Raw genomic sequence first — 22,616 nt, forward strand, 5'->3', positions numbered from 1 at the left:
TATAGTGACTTTTGGGACACCCTGCACATTCACTTTCTATACATTCATCTAATCGTCTTTTAAAGCTCAATATTGACTTTGTGCTTGCAACCTGATTACTGATTTTTTTTTTTCAGTCATCTACTACTGCAGCTATTAGAAAAACCAAACACACACACACACACACACACACACACACACACACACACACACACACACACACACACACACACACACACACACACACACACATACGTCTTCCAATACATGTAACACAGAAAACTTCAGCAAGTCTTAAAAATACAGTCATTGACTAAATACTCTGATGATGGTAATATTTTTTTTTGTCAGCATCGCGGCCTGTCCTTGCTGTTGGTGGTGATGGTGGCGGTATGTGTCACCACTATTCATGCCAGCAGTCATTGCCGGACCCATTGCCCACACCCTAGCAAACCACCTGGCCACTACCTGTGCTGTGACCGTGAGTATAGCAGTAATAGCAACAGTGTGTTAGGTCGGCGGGAACATGGAAGTAATGGGTGGAGGCTACATCTCTGACTGCAATACTTAGTTCAGCAAGGAAGTCAAAAACAAAAGGAGACCCCAAAAGGGACGAAGAAAAGGGAAGCGCGTCAGAAAATAAAGCTACTGAGGCAACTTAGTCCTTTAAGGGTAACTCAGTGCGCGTGGGGCATGCGCAGTAGGAATTACTTTACGCAACAAGACGCCTGCAAGTTTGTTACTGTTTGTTCTTCCTTTATGTGATTTTCGCCTTCTTTGCTATCCTACATAATTAAGTTTGTTTATCTTATTAACTTGAATTAACTGTCACAGCAGCACATCAAAACAGCTTCCCACAGCCTCCTCAGCATCAATACGTGCGCTACCCCTTCCTTCTTCACGTTCTTCTCATGCTGACGTTCGTTATGGAAAGAAGTAGTTTCAATTTCTAATGGTCCTTGGATTAATACTTTGTCTCTTTTTTTCTTCTCAACAGAAAATCCCGGCACGTGTCCAAACCCTCCCAGCTGCGACACCTCCTCACGGGTAAGCACGCACTGGTACACTCAGCCTGCCATGCTGCATAGTCTTTATGAGTCATCACTACAATTACGAGAACACTCCAATAACTTCATGAAAGCCTCTCAAACTTTTACTAGAGTCATGAAAGCACCTTGGAAAACCAGATAACTTCATTGAGTTTATTAAATTATGACTAGAATTATCAAGGTTGCCTTGAAAACCCCTATAACTTGCATAAGACCCTGGTAAACAGCCAGGGTAGGAAGACTTTTGAAAACTGTAATAACTTTCACAAGGGCCTGTCACAATACAATTATCTGGGAATGAAGTTTTGAGGGTCGTTTCTGACTGTTTGGGGACTACCACCACAGTGGGACTTTTTTCTTTCTTCTAATTTTGCTGGCCATGGCCGGTGCCTCTTCAACATAAAATTGTCTTCTTCTAATGTCTCTCTCTCCTACAGAAATGCTTCTTCGACCAAGATTGCTTACCACACCAAAAATGTTGCTCTAATCCATGTGGCGGGAAAAGGTGCACAAATGTTCGTAGATATGGGTCCCACTAACCACCAACACTACCACCACAACCACCACCACCACCACCACCACCTCCACCACGCTGACCAGAGAAGGAACCTGAATCTGATGTTAATTGTTGCTAATTGTTGCTAATTGGTGTTGTTAAAGAATTATGAATTAAAGCATTGGTTAAAATATCTGTAACTCGTTTTGTATGCCTTTCGAGACTTTTCTTTTCAGTGTAAGAGAGACACTGACCAAGGGCAACAAAAATTATGAATAAAAAAAATGGCCCACTTATTGCCAGTTCCCATACAGAATCGGTTGAAAGACAGAGGATAAGTATTATGAAACCTCCCTTTTGAAAAAGTCCAACTCATAGGAAGTGGAAATATAGAAGCAGCAAGGAGTTCCAGAGTTTGCCAAAGAAAAGGATGAATGGCTGAGAATACTGGTTAATTCTTCAACAAAATATATATGAGAGAAAGAAGAAAGTGTTGTGCAGCGAGGCAGCGGGAGGAGGGGAGGCATGCAGTTAGCAAGATCAGAAGAGCAGTTAGCGTGAAAATAGAGGTAGAAGATAGCAAGAGATGCAACACTGTGACGATGAGAAAAAGGCTGAAGACAGTCAGTTAGAGGAGAGGAGTCGATGAGACGAAAAGCTTTTGATTCCACCCTGTCTAAAAGAGCGGTATGAGTGGAACCCCCCAGACATGTGAAGCATACTCCATACATGGATGGATAAGGCTCTTGTACAGAGCTGGGTGGGTGAGAAAAACTGGCGGAGACGATTCATATCAGTGTGTGTGTGTGTGTGTGTGTGTGTGTGTGTGTGTGTGTGTGTGTGTGTGTGTTGTCAGAGATATAAGTCCATGAACAAAACACACACATTTTCAAGAGTGCTGGTATAATTTTAGTAATAGTTTAACGGTTATAGTTGTAATTCAGCACGTTTTTTTATGAATTCAGGGATAATCTAACTACACTGCACCATTTATGAGAAAACAACCACAAGAATACGACCAACCATCACGGTTGCTTTAGGAGTCGTGGGCATTGCGGAGTGCAGGAAGTTACAACATGGTAACAACATGGTACAACATTTTATCCTGATTATCGATACAGTTTTTGTGAAGCTCAACATGATATATATATATATATATATATATATATATATATATATATATATATATATATATATATATATATATATATATATATATATATATATATATATATATATATATATCAAAAAGGAAGTTGTAAATCACCACTAGTCGTTTGCCCATTACAATTATGTATTTATTTATTGTCACACTCGTTTTCTCCTGGTTGTGTTAATTACTTTCTACTTAAACTTTCAATCCAGTTCACTACTAGAATTCCCAGACGCATGGAGTCTTCATTTGTCAGTGAAGACTCCATGCGTTTGGGAATTCTAGTAGTGAATTGGGATTCAAAGTTTAAGTAGAAAGTAATTGACACAACTAGGAAAAAACGAGTGTGAGGAAAAAAGACGTACCTTAGTATTGTTCAATGCCTCAAAAACTCATTTCCTTCATCTATCAACTCAACACAACCTTCCGGATAACTATGCCCTCTTCTTCAATGACACTCAACTGTCCCTCTCTTATACACTGAACACCCTCCGTTTGTCCTTTACTTATAATCTAAAGTAGAAACTTCACATCTTATCTCTATCTAAACTTGTTTTATTTGCTGGTCAGAGGATTTATACAGCACAGGTAAATTTAGCTTGAGAGTGACTCTGTAGTCGTAGCAAGATGGTGGAGAGTTCAGAAAATTCAAGAAAAAGCTAAGTCGTTGCGCACATAAACGCAAAATCTAGATTTGGATTGAAAATGAGAATAGAGAAAGTAGGAGGGAACAGAAAAGGGGCTACTGTCAATTGCCTCAGGCACCTGCGTTTCGGTGAGGAAAAGAAAATGAGGTTTAGTAGAGGAGAGGTGGTGTTCCACAGATTGAAAATTATATCTAAGGCCGCGAATGTTGTAGAAGTTAATGAAGAAAAAGTTGAAGAGGGTGTAAAAAAACTTAGGGTCGATACCAAAAAAGCATTCCGACCTGGGAACATTTGTGGTCCCCTTCCCCGATGGGTACTCCTAGGTTGGTGTAGGAGTCACCATAATAAGTCTTGAATTTTGAGTTAAATGTGTGCGTGTATTGGTGCACGTAGAGTTGTGTGAAGGTAGAGGGCGGGCCATGACTGCCCCTTGTTGTGAGACACAAAGGGAAACGTTCAGTGAGGTCACAACTGGGTCACTGTAAAGTTCACAACACCTATCCAGCATCAGTCCAGCACCAATCCAGCACCAATCCAGTACAAACCGGTCCAGTGGTGAAGACCTCACTGTTAGTAATCATTGCTTCGGCAGGTGTTTACCGCCTTCTCCGTATTAGTTCTTGCCAAATCTCCGTTTGATCAGTAGTTATTGAGAAGTCACATGTGAGACGCTCCTACAGTTAATGGAAGTTACCACTGGATTTCATTCAGCGGAGGTGAAAAAAAAGGCCCGTGTCACATGAAACCGAGAGTTGCGTTATCACGTGGTGAGATTGGTTGCGATCGCCGCTCATGTGTAAGGCTGGCCACCTCAACACAACTTACATCCATTACACTTCCTAATTCCTGTTCCTCTCTTGATGACATGCACACAGAACACGCACGTAACTCAAGTCTTTATAGTTATGTAGTACAGTACATAGTAATTGCAATGTCCATTAGGCCTTGAAATAATAGTTTCTCTTTTTTTCTTCTCAACAGAACACCGAGGCACGTGTCCACCTGTTCCTCACTGCCCCCCCTACCCAAGGGTAAGCACACACAAGCCAACTCTGTCTGCTACGATGTAATCTATATTAAGCTAGCATTAGAATTAAGAAAACCCATTAAAAACTTTAATAGCTTCCATGAGATCTTAAACTATCATTAGAATCATGAAAAGACCTCTAAATATCCCAATAATTTCCATAAGAGTCTCCCAGACTGTTCACTTAGGAACTTAGGAAGTTGATATATATTGCATGATATTCTACAACCTTAATTCTATCTGATAAGTAAGTATTAACTTCGGGAGAAGAGGCTATATATATATATATATATATATATATATATATATATATATATATATATATATATATATATATATATATATATATATATATATATATATATATATATATATATATATATATATATATACGAGTATATATATATATGATGGAAACTCCCTTGGAGACCATGAAAACTCCACGAGAGAGAGGTAAAATTTCGCTGGAATTACGAAAACAATCTTTTTTTTTTTTTTTTTTTGAAAGCTCCCATATCTTTCAGTGCATAGTTTGATCAATTAATAGATACAGGGATTCCAAACGTTCAAGAATAGTCCCCAATTATGGCTTGTAAAATTTGTCTCTCCCACAGAAATGTTTCTACGATCCAGAGTGCGGCCTGAACGAGAAATGCTGCAACACTCCCTGTGGTGGGAAAAGGTGCATATCTATTCCCTACAGCGGCAAGTAACACCACCACCACCACCACCACCACTGACTAGAGAAAGAACCTCGGTGTATTGGTAGTTGTTGTTACTTGAGTTTGTCAGATGATTGTGAAATAAATGGTTTGTTGAATATACTTGTAATTTGGTCTGTATGCCTTTAATGATTTCACTGATGCACAAATGCTTCATAGAAATTCATGATCAAATAAACCGATCACACAAAAATATGTTACTTAATATGGACCAGTCACGCTTACATAAATGAGCTGGTGAAATTCAGGAGGGAGAGAGAGAGAGAGAGAGAGAGAGAGAGAGAGAGAGAGAGAGAGAGAGAGAGAGAGAGAGAGAGAGAGAGAGAGAGAGAACAGGAAAACGATTTCACACATGCGCATGGGACCTTCCCGGGAAAGGATGCTCCACATAAAAGAAGCGGGAGACAGACGAGCAGCAGCACTTCCCCTCAGCTCCTTCCCTCCCTCTCGCTTACAAATCATGGTGAGTGACATGCAAGTGATCCACGTCTGTAGTACGGGACACGCACAAACCCAAAACGATGATGCAGCTCTGACGCTTGGTTCTTGTGCCTGGTTTTGACTGTTGTTTATCTTTCTGTCTGAATCTTTGTTAACGGCTGACTCTTTGTGTATTGATTTTTTTCTCTGTGTGTCAAGTTATTGTGGAGTTCTGAAAAACAGTTCTTTTTTTTTCAATATAAAGGGTACACTGACCAAGGACAGCAAAAAGTTTGAGGAAAAGAAAAAAAAATACACTAGAATGTCAGTTCCCAAAGAGGTTCCAAATAGAAACCTCCCCCTTGAAAGAGTTCAAGTCATAGGAAGGAGGATATACAGAAGCAGGTAGGGAGCTCTATAGTTTACCAGAGAAACAGACGAATGATTGAGAATACTAGTTAAATCTTGCATTAGAGAGATGAACAGAAAAAGAGACACAAAGGGAGACATTCATTGAGGTCACAGTTGAGTCACTGGAAAGTTCATAGCATTCCCTGACCCAGTACGAAACCAGGCCAATGCTTGAGACCTCGCTAGGAGTAATCATCGTTTCGGCAGGTGTCTACTGCCTCCTCTATTTTTTGGGTTTTCAAAGGCATGTTCTTTAGCCGAGCGATGATCTAGCATATTTTAATGGCTCACATTGGTTTTCAAAGATATTTTCTTTATTCTAGTTGGAATGTAACAGATTCCATTGGAAGTTGTCTAGGTTTTCAAAGCTTTTTTTTTTTTTTTTTTTTTTTTTTTTTTATATATTTTAGTGAGCAAACTGTGCTGCCATTTATTGTATCGTTGCGACAGCCCACATAGTTCAGGAGATATGAGCTTAGGGTAGCGTCATGCCAAGCCGCACTGGTTGGGCTTGGCTTGGCTGGACTGTTCATTCAAAAGATCCACCAACCTGAACACCGCCTCGCTCGAGTGTGTGTGTGTGTGTGTGTGTGTGTGTGTGTGCGTGTAGAGTGGGCAGCACACTCAGCTCACAACCGAGGAGGCCCGGGTTCGAATCTCGGGCGTGGCGAGGAGGATGGCTGAGTTTCTTAATGTGTAGCCCCTGTTCACCTAGCAGCAAGCGGGTACGGGATGTAAGGCGAGGGGTTGTGACTTCGCTGTCCTGGTATGTGGCGCGAGAGCAGTCTCAGTCCTACCCGAAACACACATAAGGGTTGGTGGAGCTCTTCATTTCTGGCAGAACAGTCCACTTAGGTGACTTATCTCAAAACCCGTTGTGGAACTCCACGTTGGGCAGTCATTCATAGGTGGATGCTCCGGCAGGCCCCTGTGCCCCCCCAGCATCTCCTGGTCGTCTTGGAGCTCCCGTGCCACCGCATTCGAAGCTCAGGGCGTCAAAACGGTGAGAATGAGGATAGCGCACGCCCATCTTCACCCTAATTAACTGTGCAGGTCTCTTCACTCTGTGAGGACGTTGTCGTCGACATTGATGGACTACCAGAAGAGAAGAGAAAGAGTATATATATATATATATATATATATATATATATATATATATATATATATATATATATATATATATATATATATATATATATATATATATATATGTATATTGTTACAACTAGCTTCAGTCCCCTTCACAGCTGCCACTACACTTGGGTCAGCCTTCCCTTGTGCTAGGGGCACAAGTCACTGAAGGATTGTCCAGGTGCTAAGGGAAACAGTAAGCACTACGTAGGGCGGCTCCAGAATATTAAAAGAATCCGCGATACAGACCGTGACTGGCTGCCCCATGGGTCAGGCTGTGACTCCTGCATGCCCCGCCCCCGTCGCCCCGCCTCGACCCGCTACCCTCGTCCCCCGCCGTGTCCACCCAACCCCTGCCTAGAGGCATCGAGTTGTGAGTCTTAACAACGTCCATGACCATCACTTCTGGCGTCCGTGGTGGTGGTGGTGGCGGTGGGGGAGGCGATGGTGGTGGTGGTAATGGCGGGGAGTGTGGTAAAAGCCATGGGGGTGGTGGGAAAAAAATATAAAAAATGGTGTCAGGCTTCTTTAGATTGCATGCTTATCTTTCAATCTGAAGGGAGTGGTGAAGGGGTTGTAATGATCCACTCCCTTGCGATGAACTACTACTACTACTACGTACTACTATCCACGTCCAACAAAGATATTATTCACTCTTGCCAGTGAACAGCACATTTACAATCTCCCAAAAGACAAGCCCACACCTCTGATACAGCTAGTGGAGCCTGGGGAGAGGGTAGACAGCTGTAATTTACTTATTAAAATTATTGAGAATGATGTTTTCCATGCCCTCGCTGGCCTAAACCCTCGGAAGGCTTATGGACCTGATGGGGTCCCTCCTATTGTTCCCCAAAACTGTGCCTCCGTGCTTGCACATTGCCTAGTCAAACTCTTTCAGCTCTCTTTCCTTCTTGCTAGAAGTTTGCTTGCATTCAGCCTGTTCCTAAAAGGGGTGACCGTTCTAATCCCTCAAACTACAGTCCTGCCTATCTAAAGTTTTTGAATCTATCCTCAACAGGAAGATTCTTAAACATCTATCACTTCACAACCTTCTATCTGATCGCCAGTATGGGTTCCGTCAAGGCCGCTCTACTGGTGATCTTCTGGCTTTCCTTACTGAGTCTTGGTCATCCTCTTTTAGAGATTTTGGTGAAACTTTTGCTGTTGCCTTAGACATATCAAAAGCCTTTGATAGAGTCTGGCACAAAGCTTTGATTTCCAAATTACTCTTCTCTCTGTAACTTCATCTCAAGTTTCCTTTCTGACTGTTCTATTGCTGCTGTGGTAGACGGTCACTGTTCTTCTCCTAAATCTATTACCAGTGGTGTTCCTTAGGGTTCTGTCCTGTCACCTACTATCTTCCTATTATTCATCAATGATCTTCTAAACCAAACTTCTTGTCCTATCCACTCCTACGCTGATGATACCACCCTGCACTTTTCCACGTCTTTTCATAGACGTCCAACCCTTCAGGAAGTAAACATTTCACGCAAGGAAGCCACAGAACGCCTGACTTCCGATCTCTCTAAAATTTCTGATTGGGACAGAGCAAACTTGTTATTGTTCGATGCCTCAAAAACTCAATTCCTCCATCTATCAACTCGACACAACCTTCCCGACAACTATCCCCTCTTCTTAAATGACACTCAACTGTCCCCTCTTCTACACTGAACATCCTCGGTCTGTCCTTTTCTTATAATCTAAATTGGAAACTTCGCATCTCATCTCTACCTAAAATAGCTTCTATGAATTTAGGCGTTCTGAGACGTCTCCGCCAGTTTTCTCAATCCCCCCCCCCCCAAGCTGCTAACTCTGTACAAGGGCCTCATCCTCCCAAGAATGGAGTATGCTTCACATGTTTGGGGGAGGTTCCAATCATACCGCTCTCTTAGACAGGGTGGAATCAAAAGCTTTTCGTCTCATCAGCTCCTCTCCTCTAACTGACTGTCTTCACCCTCTCTCATCGCCGCAATGTTGCATCTCTTGCTGTCTTCTACCATTCTACCACTATTTTCATGCTAACTGCTCTTCTGATCTTGCTAACTGCTTGCCTCCCCTCCTCCCACGGCCTCGCTGCACAAGACTTTCTTCTTTCTCTCACCCCTATTCTGTTCACCTCTCTAATAAAAGAGTTAACCAGTATTCTCAATCATTCATCCTTTTCTCTGGTAAACTCTGAAACTCCCTGATTGCTTCTGTATTTCCACCTAAGTATGACTTGAACTCCTTCAATAGGGAGGTTTAAAGACACTTATCCTTCAATATTTGACTACCGCTTCTGACCCTATTCGGCGACCGGCATCTCAGTGGGCTTTTTTTTTTTTTTTTTATTATTAGATTTTTGTTGTCCTTGGCCTTGTCCCTCCTACATTAAAAAAAAAAAAAATCTAGCTGAATATTATACAAATCCTCTGGTCTGTCCCACTCACGGCTGTGAGACCCCAGACCAGTAGCATTTAACAAGCACGCTACGCTCACGACGCCCAGACACACACACACACACACACACACACACAAGACACACACAAGACACTGCACGTAGGCAGAAAGGAGAAGACACGAGCCTTCTCCCGCTAGTACTCTGTATTAATACACAATGGACGTCAGGACACGCCAAAAACTATGCACGAGACCCCAGCTCAGCACACAGAAGTAGCAGAATGTGGCCAATTACTTCAGACATTTAAATCCTTCAATCAATATCTGGATCCGCCCAGATCCTGGCCTCCCATATGGCCTAGATAGTATACATTATAACAAAGCTTCACACAGTGGTCCCCACCCGTAGGTATAAAATAATATGCTCTCCCTATACAAGTCTTAGTACCCCTCTGCCTCTGTCTATGACATGTCTGTTCTCTGTGATATCCAGTCTGCTACTGACTAAGCTGGTGAGAAAAGCCGTGTGTGTGTGTGTGTGTGTGTGTGTGTGTGTGTGTGTGTGTGTGTGTGTGTAATCCTGAACAGGATCTGAGTGTGTGTTGATGGTAAAGAGTCACAATTTGCATGAACATTCAATGAATGTCATTTTGACTCATTCACAGTTTACTGAGCTGCATCACTGCCACTCCCTCTTGACGCGCCTGTCCGTCTCTACTCACCCGTGCCACGGCCGCCAGGAACATTTTTTTTTTTCTTTATTCTTCCATTACTGAAGATTTGGTGTTATACTTATAGGTCAAGGTCTTTTCTTTTCAATAAAACGTGTCTGAGAACAGAAATGTTCATATTTCCGGCTGAGATTGATATGATGATATGCTCACCACCACCAAACTTACAGGGATGAACCTTGCTGCAGTTCTTCTCCTTTTTCTTTTTTCTTTTTTTTTTTGGTATGTGTGTGTGCTTATTATTATTATTGTTATTATTATTATTATTATTATTATTATTATTATCATTAATATTAATATATATGCAATTTTATTTATTTCATCTTATTTTATTTATATAATTAATTAACTTATTGATTTATTTATTGTGTGTGTGTGTGTGTGTGTGTGTGTGTGTGTGTGTGTGTGTGTGTGGTGAGTATCACGTGTGCAGAGTCGCACAGAGGCTTCAGATTGACCAAAGCGAGTACTCAGCTCCGCCCAACCCGCGGTTCCAGACACTCCAAATCTTAGTTAGCTTTGCCCCACATTCACCTTGGCTCCAAGACCACCCTTGCCCCTCCTCGGTTCTGTAGTGCTCAAAACGCCACCGCCTGCTGCCTGCGCTCCCTTTTACTTTCCCGCTTTCTCTCGCATTTTCTGTCCCTTCCTGGCAATGCGTAATTTCAGCGCGGTCTGTTTGCTGTTGTCACGCCGTCTAGGTTCAAAAGAAAAGGCAGAAGGCCTCTTGAACTTTCTGCTTGTTTAGTCTTCCTGTAAAATCCCCCGAGGGAGCCTGAAGTGAGTCCCACCCTGCCCTAGCTTACCCAGGCCCCGCCCCGCACCGGTCTCCCTCTTCTCACGTACACCCCCAGTCTGCAGGGTTCACCTGTACTGTTTCTGTGAAGTTGTTTTCTTGAGCTTGGTGACTCATGTGTGAAGGTTGTGGCGGTGGTGGGGCGGCGGCAGCGGTGGTGGCTGCAGGGATTGTGGTGGAGGTGGTGGTGGTGGTAGTGGTGGAAGCATTATTATTATTATTATTATTATTATTATTATTATTATTATTATTATTATTATTATTATTATCATTGTTATTATTATTATCATTATTATTACTATTGTTATTATTATCATTATTATTATTACCATCATTACTGTTGTTATTATTATTATTATTATTATTATTATTATTATTATTAGTAGTAGTAGTAGTAGTAGTAGTAGTAGTAGTAGTAGTAGTAGTAGTAGTAGTAGTAGTAGTAGTAGTAGTAGTAGAAGCAGCAGCAGCAGCAGTAATACTAGCAGTAGTACACATTGTATAGTATAATTTGTATTAATAGTGGTATTATTGTTACAAATAGTTCTATTACTACTACTGCTGCTGCCGCTGCTGCTGCTGCTGCTACATCCTACTTTTACTAACGACACCATTATGTACACTCCTACTCTTACTACTCTACGGAATAGATACATAATGCTTCAGGATACACACACACACACACACACACACACACACACACACACACACACACACACGTGTGCATGTAAGCAGATGATATAAATTTTTTTCCCATTACACTGTAAGGTCACCCGGAACCTGTTCAACTTGTTAGAGAGAGAGAGAGAGAGAGAGAGAGAGAGAGAGAGAGAGAGAGAGAGAGAGAGAGAGAGAGAGAGAGAGAGAGAGAGAGAGAGAGAGAGAGAGAGAGAGAGTAGGAAAACGGTTTCACATGCGCAGTGGGCCTTCCCCGGTAAAGGCTGCTCCACACGTATAAAAGAAGCGGGATGAAATCTGCAGTCATTGTCTCTCTTGTTCACGACAGACGAGCAGCAGCACTGTCCCTCAGCTCCTTCCTTCCCTCTCGCTTACAAATCATGGTGAGTGACATGCAAGTGATCCACGTCTGTAGTACGGGTCACGCACAAGTTCAGCACAGTGATGCAGCTCTGACGCTTGGTTCTTGTGGCTGGTTTTGACTGTTGTTTGTCTTTCTGTCTGAATCTTCTCTGGACTTGTCCATGTATTTAACTGTAAGCCTGTTAGTTTATTTATTTAAAATATTTACCTGTTATTTTTTTCAGTCTGTTTCTGGTTCTGCTGGTTTATGTCACAGGTAAAGCAAAGGAACAAAAACTAAAAATATGACAAAAATCCAACCGTAATCGAATTCTACGACTTTTCTTTTAAGAGCAGCCATGAAAAAAAAATTATTCTCAAATTTTTAACTTTTTTGTAATAACTGAATAAAAGAAAACATTAATAAACATCAGAAAATAATTTTGCATATTTTAACCATAGAAGTTAAGAGAAAAGCTGCATCAATATCTACATTGTCAAGTCACTGGCATGTTTTGAGCATGCTTTCCGAAGCTCTCATGTGCCGATCACAGCTTCCACTGCCATAACACAGAGAGACACAAAGAGAGATGGTCAAGCAGACTGACAGACAGGTAGGTACAAACATACATGATTATATACACAATGCCAGGCAGATGTTCTTAACAAAGATGGTGATGGTGTTAACATATTCCTGTGGTGACAGAACCGAGTCGTGTGCCTGATGGTGGTGATGGTGGCGGCGGCGCTGTCTGTTGCCAGCGCCTCCCGGCCCTGCAATACCCACTGCCCGGACCCTTACCTTAACCTGCCTGGCCATTACGTGTGCTGTGACCGTGAGTGTGCATCTTGTGGTTGTGGTTACAGTCTAGTTTGGTTCAGTTTTCCTCTTTTAAATACTTTTAGAAACCAATGAATTAGTTTAATTTTATTCTTATTATCAACAGAATTTTCATGAAGTTCAACAAGATGTGTATATGTATTTTTCGTAATGAACAGGTTACAAATCACCTCTATTCTTTTTCTTTTTTAGAATTTTTTATAAGAGGGAAACTGGTCAAGGGCAACAAAAAATTTGAATAAAAAGGCCCACTTAAATGCCAGTTTTCAGAGCAATGAGAAATAGAATTATCAAATACAAGAGGATAAGTGTCTTGAAACCTCCTTCTTAAAAGAGTTCAAATCATAAGGAGCAAGTACAGAGGCAGGCAGGGAGTTCCATAGTTTACCAGAGAAAGTCATGAATGATTAAGAATACTAATTAAGTCTTGCATTAGAGAGGTGGACAGAATAGGGGTGAAAGAAGAAAGTCTTATGCAGCGAGGCCGCGGGAGGAGGGGAGGCATGCAGTTAGCAAGATCGGAAGAGCAATTAGCATGAAAATAACGTCAGGAAATAGCAAGAGATGCAACACTGCGTTGATATGAGGAAAAGCTTTTGATTCCGCCCCGTCTAAAACAGCGGTGTGAGTGGAACCCCCCCCCCAGACATGTGAAGCGTACTCCATACATGGACGGATAAGGCCCTTGTACAGAGTTAGCAGAGGGAGGATTGGGGTGTAGGGGGATGAGAACGGTGAGGAGGAAAAGGGAGATTCAGAACGACTAATTTCATAGAAGCCGTTTTAGCAAGAGATGAGATGTGAAGTTTCCAGTTTAGATTATAAGTAAAGGACAAACCGAGGATGTTCAGTGTAGAAGAGGGGGACAGTTGAGTGTCAACGAAGAGGAGGGGATAGTTGTCTGGAAGGTTGTGTTGAATTGATAGACGGAGGAATGAGTTTTTGAGGCATTGAACAATACCAAGTTTGCTCTGCCCCAATCAGAAATCCCTACGTGAATTGTTTACTTCCTGAAGGGTTGGACGTCTATGAAAAGACGTGGAAAAGTGCAGGGTGGTATCATCAGCGCAGGAGTGGATAGGACCAAGAAATTGTTCTTCCATTACAATTATTTTTATCTTTATTTATAATGACTAACAACTGAAGACTCCATGCGTTTGGGAATTGTAGTAGTGAATAGCACTGAAAGTCTACCTGACAGAAAGAACAAGCATGGTAAGCAAAGACGCTACACAACATTACATACATATAACTGCAGAGAGGAGAGCGTCAAGTCTATTAAGTGGGAGAGATCATGCTGGGAATCGAATCTTGGATAGAAGCAATGGTTCAGATTATATCATTATTATTAATATTCACTGCACTAAAAGAAAGAAAGAGAGAGAGAAATAAGAATACGTCATTACTACTACTTCTACTACTATTGCTATTACTATTGCTATTACTACTAATACTACTCGCTCATTCCTCAACAGAACATCCCGGCAAATGCTTCAGACGAGATAAGTGTCCACCACATGAGCTCAACAAAGGTCTTCGCCAGACAATCAAGGTAAGGGGAGGAGGAGGAGGAGGAGGAGGAGGAGCATTACATTTTTCAAAGCACGACTGATGAAAAAAAAAAAAAAAATGCGTTTCCGAAACTAAGCAGTACAACAACAACAACAACAACAACAACAACAACAGCTTCTACCACTATTATCACTACCACCACCACCACCACTTCTCATTCTTCTACTACTAACACCACAGTAACCAAAATAACACCAATCCGTGGAAATCAAATTAATTTACTAATATAACGTAAGAAAGAAAACAGGAACTTTTAATCCCATACCCATCTAACACGTTTTCCTTCTTTTCCCCACAGTATTGCCATTATGACCCTGAGTGTGCTTTACATGAGAAATGCTGCTATGATGTCTGCATCGAAGCGAAGGTGTGCAAGCTTCCCGAATAGCGAGCGCAATAACCACCACCACCACCACCACCACCACCACCACCACCACCACTACAGGAGCCGTATCTCAAAAGTTCTGGCGTCTCACCTCCACCACTTTTACCATCATGTAATGAAAGTTCTTGAAATTTGCAAGGGTCTTTCCATAACTCTAATGATAATTTAAGAAGGATTCTACGTCATAAATGAGAAAACATGCATGAGAGGTCCATTATCACCTCTGTGGCCTTTGAAAACACCCCGGATGAGAGAATGAAGCGTTTCAAAATCCAGGCAGAGGTTTTCGAGGGTGTTTTCACTGTTGTGGCGACAGTCCAGCAAGAATCCACCATGACCAGTGAGAGAAACACCCACGAGAACCCGACCAACCATCTCGGCGACCCTTGAAAACACCCCTCATGAGAGAACAACACCTTCCACTATTATGGTCTTTGAGTGGCTGGCTGAAATGTGGACTCTGAGCCATCTCCTTGTTGTTGCCTGCCATTGCTTCGCTGTGCGTGGGTGAGACTGTGGCTCAGCTCAATAAATCGATTGAAAAGTGAAAAGTTGTTAGTTATTTTTCCTCTTTAAAGTTTATTATTACTTGTGGGTTTTTTTTTCCGTCATAACATTTTTCCTTCCTAAAGAAGAAACGAAAGAAAAAAAACTTATACGAAAGAGATAAAGACAAACAACAAAAACAAAAACAAAGAAAACAAAAAAGAAGAAATAAGAAAATAAAAGAAACAGGCATAGAAGAGAAAAGAACAACCAACTTTGAAAAAAAAATCAATGAAACGAAAACAAAAACAAAAATAAAGCAAAACAATACAAGCGGGAAAGTTTTTGAAGCAAGTCCACAACACTCGAAACAAAAAAATAAAAACAAAAGTAGAAATAACAGTAGTGAAAAACATACGCATCCAACAATATATCAAATGGTACAAATTATACATTAAAAAGAACATGTGATTCGCAGTCGATATAATTTCATTCCTTTGGGGCTGTATATAAAACTTGCTGTTATACACTGTGTGTTTCAAGTTCATAATGATCAATGGGGCGAAGAGTGGACGTGAGGTGTATCAACAGGAAGCACACATAGCTGGGTGTGTCAGCCAGACTGACTGTCTTCAGCCTCTCTCACCGCCGCAATGTTGCATCTTTAGCTGTCTTCTGCCGCTATTTTCATGCTAACTGCTCTTCTGATCTTGCTAACTGCATGCCTCCCCTCCTACCGCGGCCTCGCTGCACAACGCTTTCTTCTTTGTCTCACCCTTACTCTGTCCACCTCTCTAATGCAAGAGTTAACCAGTATTCTCAATCATTAATCCCTTTCTCTGGTAAACTCTGGAACTTCCTGCCTACTTCTGTATTTCCACCTTCCTATGACTTGAATTCCTTCAATAGGGAGGCTTCAAGACACTTAACCTTCAATTTTTGACTACCGCTTTGGACCCTTTTATGGGCCTGGTATCCCAGTTTTTTTTTTTTTAATTAGATTTTTGTTCCCCTTGGCCAGTGTCCCTCCTACATAAAAAAAAAAAAAAAAAAAAAAAAACAGGACATCTGGATTCCTTAAAAGACATAACGTCAACACAGTCTCCGGCACTGACCAAACATTCTGGCAGGCAGTCCCTTTCAATGTGACCCCTCTCACACGAATGCACCATTACAGGATTGGTTACACAACAACGTCACGAGCTGGAAGGATTCAGACGTAATCCACATAAAAACCCACGTCAGATGTCGAGAGATTCATATTCGACAGAGTGAGTTCGGCAAAACCTTCAATAAACACAGGCTGCAATCCACCATGCACACACTTTCCCGGGGATCCAAGTTCTGTCAAGCCGCTTGAGGCAACCAAAATCTGAAACTTTTACCGACATGACCAAGATGATTAAGATGATCCCCAAGACTTTACGAACAGCGCATTACCTGGCTTGACCTTGACTGTCCTGTCATTACAACATTCTTGCTCAAGCACGGTTTACAGTGGACAATTTCCAGCGCCTGGTTGCAAGAAGAGGCAACGATAACCAAAAAAACCGGTTTCGCAGTGCTGGAACTGCCGCCAGTTGCCGGGCCGAGAAAACTGGTAGGTACTGTCGACCACTGAAACGGCTCAGCAATCAGGTCTTGTTAAGAACACTCTTCTGTAAGTTCCACATCTGCGAGCGGTGTCATCATAGTTTGCTGGATTAGCTGTCTTGTGGCACACCTGCGATCCCTCTTGCTTCATCCCTCTTAAGATCTTCCTTCAGGTGTTGCATCCCTTGCTCTGCTGTTCTGCTCCACAATGCTGTATCCCCAGCAAGACCCGCGAGGTAGTTCGCGAGGTCTGTGCTGCACTCCTCAACTGAGGCCGAGCCACACGTATCCGTGACGCATCAGTGCCGTGTTAATGTAGTGCTGGTGTAATCCGTGACACGTCAGTGACGTCTGTACACACATATCTATGATCAACATTCAAGAAAACTGTTGAAAGTATCGTTGGCGCCGATATCTTGACGGTACAGACGTACCACTGACGCTTACTGGCAAAACACATTACTGGATGGAATTCAATTTACCGGTATTTATATATATATATATATATATATATATATATATATATATATATATATATATATATATATATATATATATATATATATATATATATATATATAATTTTTTTTTTTTTATTTATTTATTTTTTTTTTTTCCACTGATACAGATGGACTGAGCGGACGTAGCTTTATAACGTTTCCTCTGTTTGTCAGCATACAGAGCGCCTCCAGCTGTAGGGAATATATCGTTTCAGTAGGCGTTCATGGGGCATCCTGATAACGCGCCCATCCCACTTTAGTGCGTGAGTGGAGAGGAGGGACTGTGTGCTGAGGGAGTTTATTGTTTCCAGGATGTCATTATGAGGGACTTTCTCCTCCCAGGTGATTCTGAGGACTTTTTGGATACTGCAGACATGAAAAGCTTCAAGAGCCTTGATATGTATTGTGTAACGCGCGCAGGTCTTGTGGCCATACGGGAATGATGATGTGGACACGCTAACGACTTCATACACTGATATATTTGTTGCTAGTTTAAGGTCATGATTAAAGAATACAGCACACACACACACACACACACACACACACACACGTAGGTAAGCACGACAAATTTTGTGAAATCTTTTCTCATTACACTGTAAGGTCATCCCAAACCTGTTCCAGTAGGAAAACAACACGACGCACGCGCAGCCGGCCACGGGAATCACCAGAGCAGGGTGCACTGGATACTTAAAAGAAGCGTCGCGGGACCTGCAGTCATTGTGTCTCTGTTCTCCCTTCCTTCCCTCTCGCGTCTACAGCATGGTGAGTCAGACACTAGTAAACCCAAGTGTCTGTAATGGGACGCGTGCCCTTTGAGATGAGCAACACAGGTCTGAACTCTGATTCTTGAGCCTAATTTTGAGACTCCTTTGCTTCTCTATGGGAGTTTTCCTTAAGGCTTATCTGTCTTTTTATCAGTTTGCCTGCTTTTCTTTTCTGGATTTGTTACAAAATTTGTTTACGTCTCTTTGTTTTATGTTGGTGCATTCACTACACGGGTCTCAGCCCGTGAGTCAGCTTTAAAATTTGGAGTCACTGTTCGGAGTCATGCACTAGGCATGTAGTTCGTTGTATCGCCAACAGGGCGGCGGCACTCAATACAGTAGCCATGTTGCTAAACACTGTACCTTGTATGACGCAAGTGAAGGGAGTTGCTTCCTTTTCTTATCGTTGTGCACACAAGAGATTGGATAAATTAATGGATGATGGTGAGAGATGATGGGTTTTCAAGGGTCCAGGAGCTACCTGGCGTATATCAATTATCATCTTTTCCTAAGATGGTGATGGTGTTAATATGTCATTCCCACGGTTACAGACTCGTGGTGTGTGTCTGATGGTGGTGGCGGTGGTGGCGTCTGTAGTGTGCGTTGCCACCGCCTGTAACAGCCTCTTCCCGCACCCGGATCCTTCATACCCTGGCGAGGAGTTGTGTTGTGATCGTGAGTGTGCCTGCCATACCTATCATTGTATAGTTCAGTTTTGCTGTTTCCCGTGTTTTGAAATCATAGCTTTAGTTATAGACGAATTTCAATAAGTTCCCCAATTAAAAGTTTAAGGGAAAGTAAAAATAAAGCAGGTGTGAGAAATAAAGAAGACTTAGGTGAAGGAGACAACAGGTGTGGCAAGGTGAAGATGATTACAAAGGTTGCCGAGATGCAAGTACGAAGAATGGAGTCTGGTTTGTTTAGTTTTCCCTTTTTATAGTTGAGAAATTGAGTTTTCTCTTTTAAAAATATAATACTATTTTATGGCTAGCTTGTTTGGCTTAATCATTTCGAAATACTTATCATTTAGTTTATACCCTTTTCTAAAGCTTAAGCTTCTCCAGATTCCACTTCCTGAAACGTTTAGATTTTATTTATATATTCTTTTTCAATGAAAATAAAATGGTTTCCTGATTAAAGCTTAAATTTGTTATTTTTTCCTTAGCAACTAAGTTTTGTTCAGTTTTCTCTTGAAGTTGCCTTGATTTCCCTCTTTGAAATGTTTGTGCTTTAAAACTAATAGACTTTTTACAATGAATTAAGAATACCAAAGATCTCACGCTGGTAACAGCACCTTCCAAAGAGGCAAAGGTTCAAACTACGTAGCTATTGTTTGCTGCGTCGAGCAACAAACGTCACAGTGCCTTTGTTACTGATAGTCCTTTCACTGCTGCTGCTCATTATTCCTTTCTCTCCACCAGCACACAGCGGGAAATGCCCGAGGTCCGTGTGCTCTCTTCCTAGGAGAGACATCCCATCGGATATCAAAGTAAGGAGGAGGAGGAGGAGGAGGAGGAGGAGGAGTGCAACAACAAGTCACTTAATGTCAAAAGAATTACTTTAAAACGATACAAGGCATTGAACGTATTCGTTCCGAAAGCAGATTAAAGCTTTGACATTTACATCGTTTAGAGAAGCGTGTGTTGAGAGATGTGTTAGAGAGGTGTTTATATGGAAGAGGGAATAGACCAGTGGTGACATATGCAGAATCTTTAGGGTCAGCAATCAAGATGGGACAAGAAATAATGGCTTCAATCTTGATAAAGTCTGATTTATAAAAGATATACCAAGGAATTCATTCTCAAATAGAGTGGTTGATGAATGGAACAGATTCAGTTATCAGGTTGTTAGTTCAAAGTCATTAGGGAGCTTTAAAAGATTAGATAAATTCATGGATGAGGATGATAGGTGGAAAAGATATACATGTTTCATACATGGACTGCCACATGTAGGCCTGATGGCTTCTTGCAGCTTCCCCTATTTTCTTATATTCTCATGTTCTTAACAAACACAGCAGCAGCAACATCAACCACTACTACTACTACCACCATTACTACTACTACTACTACTACTAGTACTACTACTAGTACTACTACTACTACCACTGCTACTACTACTACCATTACTGCTACTGCTACTACTACTACTACTACTACTACTACTAGTATTGTTGCTGCCACTGCTGCAATGACAATAAATGCTTAAAACTACTCATCTCTGCAAATGAATGTAATCAATCATTAACTAACCAGCCAGGCATGACGAACCTCACTACTTGTAACGTTTGCCAGCGTTCTTTTTACGTAGCTTCACTATCAACAATAACAACAACAAAACCAACAACAGCAGAGATAAAATTGGAAAAAAATCTTTAATAATTCACTCATCTCTCCTACACTACAAGTTTTATTTTATTTTTTTCTTTATAGTCTTGTTACTGTGACGGCGAGTGTCGTAGCAATATGAAATGCTGCTATGATGACTGCGTAAAGAAGAAGTTGTGCAAGAGACCGGTATACGATTAACAACAGCATCACAATCACTGCCGCCACCACCACCACCACCACTACAGGAGCCGTATCTCAAAAGTTCTGGCGTCTCACCTCCACCACTTTTATCATGATGTAATGAAAGTTCTTGAAATTTGCAAGGGTCTTTCCATAACTCAAATGATAGTTTAAGAAGGATTCTATGTCATAAATAAGAAAACATGTATGAGAGGTCCATTATCACCTCTGTGGCCTTTGAAAACACCCCGGATGAGAGAATGAAGCGTTTCAAAATCCAGGCAGAGGTTTTCGAGGGTGTTTTCACTGTTGTGGCGACAGTCCAGCAAGAATCCACCATGACCAGTGAGAGAAACACCCACGAGAACCCGACCAACCATCTCGGCGACCCTTGAAAACACCCCTCATGAGAGAACAACACCTTCCACTATTATGGTCTTTGAGTGGCTGGCTGAAATGTGGACTCTGAGCCATCTCCTTGTTGTTGCCTGCCATTGCTTCGCTGTGCGTGGGTGAGACTGTGGCTCAGCTCAATAAATCGATTGAAAAGTGAAAAGTTGTCAGTTTTTTAATCCTTTTCCCATTACCGCATTTTCACTCAAACAAATGGAGAGGGAAAGGGACGAAAGAAAAATTTGTGAAAAAAGAAAAAATATATAAAGAAAAAAAAAACAAATAACAAAGAAAAACATAAGGATAAAACAATAAACAATTTGGAGGAAAATAAAGTTGAAACAAAAAACAAATTAATACAAGCAGGAAAGTTTATTCAAGCAGGTCCAGAACACTCAAGTAAAAATAAACAAAAGTAGAAATAAGAGTAATAAAAAAAAATAAAATGAAAAACGACGCGGTCAGAATATTTATACACCAAACTGCACAAATTATACATTGAAAAGGACACGTGATTCTGAAAAAAAAGGACAAATCCATATAATTCAATTTCTTTCAGGCTTCAAATAAAAGTTGTAATAATTGCTGATCATATAATAATTTCTGATTGCGTCGTTCTTTCGGGAAAAATGATACCGTCAGGGGAAGCCCAAACTACCGCCACTAATACTGATGTAATTAGGGAAGGTTGTCTTTACTAGCGGCCATTTGGACTCAGCCTAAAGGTACATTAGTCCAGCCTCGTTATTGGCGGCGTAAAAAACAGTCTTTCTTAAAATTACCTTAAAAATACGAAGGGAAGGTAAAGGAAGAAAACGGTGATGTTTGTGGCATGCCAGCGGTCACTTCACGTTAACAAATGAACCGTTTTTCTTTCTTTTAGGTGGTGTTATGGTGTACCTCGTGGTTCATCGACATCTTTTTTTAAATATTTATTTGTTTATTTATCCATCTTTAGATTTATTTGATCTCACTTCGTGTTAATTTTTATAGTTCAAATATAGTCATTTTTTTTTTCTTCTTGATTTACATTTAGAAAATAATAATTATTGGTTTAAGTAATTTTGAGGCACTAAATTCTACTTTAAATAATTTTCAGAAAGATTCTTATTCCTTTTAATCAATAATAAAAGCAAATCTGAACGCAAACTTTCCATATTTTTTTACATCATTTTCTATTAATCTTTTCATCACTTTTCCGTTACTTTACATTATATTATTTCCATTTTTTTTTTTTTTTATGACGACAATAATACAGATTTTGCATTACTTTTTTTCCGTGATTCAAAGTTCACCCAGCGTGCTCACCAACACAGGGCCCGCAAGGTGAGCACGTGGCTGCTAGACACTAACCTTGATCTTGATCTTCACGCGCCTAGGAACTTTCATCAGATTTCTATTTTTGAAGCACCAATATGAAATTATCTTTAGTTCTAGCGCGCCGAAAGAAAAATATCAATAGATTTATTATATTTCTGTCAGTTATTCGTTTTCTCTCCCCGACTCCTCCTCCTCCTCCTCCTCATCTCCTCCTCCTCCTGTTTATTATCATTCTTGCCCATCTCCAAAGCGGCGCTGCGGAGATGACTCAGAACGCGACCTGGAAATAGCAAC

General features: G+C 41.1%; 2 protein-coding genes and 1 long non-coding RNA gene across 13 annotated transcripts in view; 2 read left to right on the top strand and 1 right to left on the bottom strand.

Annotated features, from left to right (window-relative positions):
• The first annotated feature begins 2,785 nt into the window (after nucleotides 1-2,785).
• Nucleotides 2,786-5,175, top strand: LOC135091671 (uncharacterized). Its single transcript, XR_010262594.1, has 2 exons — nucleotides 2,786-4,355; nucleotides 4,966-5,175. It is a non-coding gene; the product is annotated as an uncharacterized LOC135091671 (long non-coding RNA).
• A 6,667-nt stretch (nucleotides 5,176-11,842) lies between these two features.
• On the top strand, nucleotides 11,843-21,165 carry LOC135091670 (uncharacterized). 2 transcript variants are annotated; one of them, XM_063989504.1, is made up of 5 exons: nucleotides 11,843-12,002; nucleotides 12,668-12,797; nucleotides 14,278-14,354; nucleotides 14,673-14,789; nucleotides 20,651-21,165. In XM_063989504.1, exons 1-4 carry the CDS (start codon nucleotides 11,910-11,912, stop codon nucleotides 14,760-14,762), a joined length of 390 nt encoding a protein of 129 aa, XP_063845574.1. In that variant the 5' UTR covers nucleotides 11,843-11,909; the 3' UTR covers nucleotides 14,763-14,789; nucleotides 20,651-21,165. The 2 variants fall into 2 exon arrangements, with proteins under 2 accessions (XP_063845574.1, XP_063845573.1); XM_063989503.1 differs by lacking the exon at nucleotides 20,651-21,165 and having other exon boundaries at nucleotides 14,673-15,310.
• A 190-nt stretch (nucleotides 21,166-21,355) lies between these two features.
• The window catches only part of LOC135091665 (uncharacterized), a 116,289-nt gene continuing 115,028 nt past the window's right edge, over nucleotides 21,356-22,616 (bottom strand). For all 10 annotated transcript variants that reach the window (XM_063989495.1, XM_063989488.1, XM_063989487.1 and 7 more), the window contains one exon: nucleotides 21,356-22,602. In XM_063989495.1, coding sequence (XP_063845565.1) covers nucleotides 22,551-22,602 — 52 coding nt within the window. In that variant the 3' untranslated portion in view covers nucleotides 21,356-22,550. The remainder of the gene's footprint in view (nucleotides 22,603-22,616) is intronic.

This window comes from Scylla paramamosain, chromosome 38 (assembly GCF_035594125.1).
Source record: "Scylla paramamosain isolate STU-SP2022 chromosome 38, ASM3559412v1, whole genome shotgun sequence".
Taxonomy (NCBI): Eukaryota; Metazoa; Arthropoda; class Malacostraca; order Decapoda; family Portunidae; genus Scylla; species Scylla paramamosain.